The sequence below is a fragment of the Priapulus caudatus genome, unplaced genomic scaffold (assembly GCF_000485595.1).
Source record: "Priapulus caudatus unplaced genomic scaffold, Priapulus_caudatus-5.0.1 Scaffold105, whole genome shotgun sequence".
NCBI lineage: Eukaryota > Metazoa > Priapulida > Priapulimorpha > Priapulimorphida > Priapulidae > Priapulus > Priapulus caudatus.
In genome coordinates this window covers 540,910-544,884 of record NW_014577166.1, presented here as the reverse complement: position 1 = coordinate 544,884, position 3,975 = coordinate 540,910, and the positions used below count along the sequence as shown (strand labels likewise).

The following is a 3,975-nucleotide window of genomic DNA, read 5'->3' as shown; positions in this document are numbered from 1 at the left end:
AGAGAGAGAGAGAGAGAGAGAGAGAGAGAGAGAGAGAGAGAGCGAGAATGGCTGCGTACCGGCGTGATGGGTGGCCGTAGTTACCTTTACAAGTATAATATACCGCCGTCACTGCTTGCCGCTTGAAGCCGTAACTCCGTAGAAGCGGGGGAGCGCGCGGGGAAAAGGTGTAGTACGTACATACATACGGCGCACCGACCAGTTCCAGTTGCGATTTATTCATACTCTGACACGCAGGTGCTGTACAACCAATTCATTTTCCATGGAGATAACATCCAAGACGCTACAGGAGATTCCCTGGGCATCCTCGGCTCTGCGACCGTCAGGCGGCGGCACCGGGAGGCGCGCGCCCGATGCAGGGATAACCGTGCGCTCCCTGATAACGATCAGAGAACCATCCTCCGCTCCATTAGAGGTCTGCTCATAGCCTGACAAGAATTTGAAAGGAATTAATCTCTCGTAAAAAATGCTGGCCGAGAGCTGAACGGAATGCCTATATATGTGTGCGCCGATGTTACATGAGGGCATGCTATGTAGACTTCTGAGGCGTGGCGCCGGGTGCGTTGGGGCGTAGGAGGGGGGTGGCCTTAGGGGGTCGGGGTGGGGTAGGAGTGTACGAAAATGCAGTTCACGCAAGCTAACGTAGAACAATGAGAATACTGGATTTTCACACCGACTATCACGTCAAAATGCTTCGATTTCCTCCTGTGTATTTTGATATATTCTGCATTTTGAGATACGCATTATCGATATTATAAAAAAAACATTCATCACTACTAGGAATACGGTAGTAACAACACAGCACTGTAGTTTTAGTGTTATATAGATGTGTGGCGTTAGTATGAATTCAGACTATCGTATAATATACAGTATGCCCATGATTGAGAGTATGCGCGGCTGGCTGTGCAGTCTGTGACACAGGTCTCTCTTGAATTGATATCGCTCAGGGCTGCGTCGTTGCGTTCCTGATATGTTCTGAATGCATCCGACAGTAGACTTCAATGTTATAGAGTTATGGTATAATAAAAGCAATATTGCCACGGGCGGAAATTATCAAACAATGCCGCGCACTTCCGCAGACAATTGAACATTGTTTTGCAAATGTCTTTCACTGTTTTGGCGGCAGTTTTGTTCGAATTGGCAAAGTGCGATTTTAGTAAAATAGTGTGAGGGAAGTACGAGCGCCTGTGTTTTCACTCGCCCATTTTTAAACGGATTTAGTCCATGACCGTTGAGAGAAATTAATAGCTTGAATGTCGTTCATGCGAGCACACTAGGCGTAACAATTTCTTGTGACACGGACAGATTCTGCGGACGCGTCACGTATCGATGCGAGTTTATTTTAAGATTCATTAAATTTCCTCATCCATATTAAGATTTAACAGGTTATTTTGTTCGAACCGTAAAAATGGGTTTAACTATTTAATCCCAACTATTTAATCCCAACTATTTAATTCCCCGCCAACTATAAACAGTAAATGCGACTCGAGAAACGCTAGTCGGGGTTGCGGCGATTGTATAGAAGTCACTTCGATTGACCGTCTCGCGAAGTTTATTGGCGATCTCGAAATGTGTTCTTAGATGGCGAATGGCAATGTTTGTTTGAAATGAAAATTGCAGTGTTTGTACTGCAGTGCCGGAGCCGAAACCCGCACGCTGCAGCCCGCCCGCCCGCCCGCCTATCAAGTGTTTTCATTTTCGATGCCGGTGTGATGTGATTCTGTTTTTGCAGCTGACACGCTCTGGGCAAATTGAGCGAAATTACTTTGAATAAATCGATCGTCAAACTGCCATATATCTGTGTTTCGCTCGCCGGCAAGATTGTTCAACTTGCTCTCCGATGATGAATGAGATATTGCGAATTTGCGCGAGGGAAAAATGTTTCGCGGGAACTGGAGAGAGGAATAGCGGCGCTCTCGCAGGCAGCTGTTATATGCACTCCCACCACCAACCAACCACCAACAACCCGCGCATTTCTGCTGGTAATCCTCTTCAGACACTTCTCAGAGATTCACTAGATATCCGTGAAGCGATAGAAAAGTGTGTGCGTCCGTAAGTTATCTTCTACTATATATATAGGCCTGAACGTACACTGTACTGGATGTGTGTAGCGCCACAGCGTGTGTTTGTATTAAGAACGTTTACGTGGATAAAATGTCCCGATTTTTCTAGTGATCCTATACGAAGATTGATTCTTCTTGAAGTCGTGGATGATTATGCCGTATCTGGATGTTGACTTCATTTTGTTCTCGCGAGTTTGCTTTTTCCCGTAGCTCCACTGTATAACATGGCAGCGTCAGTTAAGCTGGTAGCTTAGTAATTATGGCAACCTTTCTGCATGGGTGTGGCTGTGGGCATGGATAGAGTGCTGGGTACTAATCTAGAGTGCGTGCAGCAGAGCCGCACAGCTTCAGCTCTCTACTACTCACGCCAATCCCTCACGTTGCCTAATGAGAGGCTGTCAGTGGCTAAAGTTTACACGAGGCAGAGAAAGAAATTGCGAGCGCGCATTGTGTAAATGTTTTCACCTAAATGACCAGCCTATTTAAATCATCGGGCGCGTCTGACATGTATTATTACATTGTAAAACGTTAAGACTCGCTCGCGAGAGAGAAACGCGTGAGCGAGTATTATTGAATGGCATAAAAATCGATTGTTGAAATCGATAGCAACAGGTTTAAGGTAGCGTATTTTGAAACAGGATCTTTTGTGCAGGTCTCGGCGAACGGGTTTGATTCCCGTGCATTGATTTCACTGCAGCCACAGAGCTTTATATATATATATCTCATATATAACAGGGCGGCCTGTTTTTGTGTGTGTCTTTCTGACTATCCTTTTCCCCCCGTAAAAGACTCACCCCAACATTATATACTATTCTTAATCAGCATGATCGCAGATGGCCTAAAGCAAGGTCCAAAAAACAAAAAATACACAAATTTAAAAAAGGTATAAATTAAGATTAAATTGGTTTGTATTTTAAGAAATGGTCCGCGACGGTGCCCGCTATATTAGCCCGCTTCACTGTCATATATCAACTGCATTGTTGGACATTTGCATTTTGACCGCTATTTTTCTGCTTATGTCGATTATTTTTGTTTGTTCTATTTAAAACAACATTTTTAGCTTCGAAGGAGAGACAAGCTGTCCGTAAATGACTACTGCTGAAAGGTATAAATGCCTCCACTTGAGCTGCTTATTTGTCTTTCGCAGGCACATCAAGGTACTTCGATATTTTCGGTTTTTGTATTTAGCTCCTACTGGATAAACACAGTGGCTATATGCCGGGCAGCCGGCGTCATAATATCTGACGGCCTTGCCGGGCACGGTCGTACGATTTACACTAAGATGCCGGCAGTTTTTAATTTTTAGACGTTATCTCCTCAAGTAAACAAGCGGTTAGGTGTATAGAGTTAGGTTTAGGCGCTAGAGTTAGGGTTTTTGTTAGGTTTTAGGTTAGGGTTGAGTTAGGGTTAAGGAAACTGCCGGGCATTTAGGAAAACCGAAGAACCGTGCCCGGCTGCGGGCATATTAGCCACAGCAGTACAATAAAATCGCCACGGATCTATCTGTCTGTCTGTCTTCTGAGACCAGTAAGGACGTCACGTGAGGTATATTTCACGTCGGCATGAAATGCGACGGACCATTTTTTAAGCAAAACTAAACAATTTGCACAAAACGCAAATATAAGAATCAATGGCAAAAAAAACAAACAACAGAGATTTCGGTAAAGTCAGCGTTTACACACCCATGGTCGTCGAGGATTTGGTTAGGGTTAGCGGTTAGGTTTTTAACTTGGCGGTTTTCAATAGGATTTTGGGCCAGATTTCCCCAAAAATCTGCACGAAGCAAAAAGTTAACATAACAGGACAACCTAGCGCTCGACTTTTACTACTTATGCAAGAAAGTCAAGACGATCGTAGAACTGACAATTCCCCACGTATAGCGCTTCAACTATGTACAGGTCATCAGCATCGA

At 44.5% G+C, this 3,975-nt stretch overlaps 1 protein-coding gene across 1 annotated transcript in view; it reads left to right on the top strand.

The window, feature by feature from the left end:
• LOC106805207 overlaps positions 1–503 on the top strand; it is a 10,235-nt gene extending 9,732 nt beyond the window's left edge. The window contains exon 2 of the mRNA XM_014806705.1: positions 238–503. Within this exon, the coding sequence (XP_014662191.1) occupies positions 238–427 (190 nt within the window). The 3' untranslated portion in view covers positions 428–503. The remainder of the gene's footprint in view (positions 1–237) is intronic.
• The last annotated feature ends 3,472 nt before the right edge of the window (positions 504–3,975 follow it).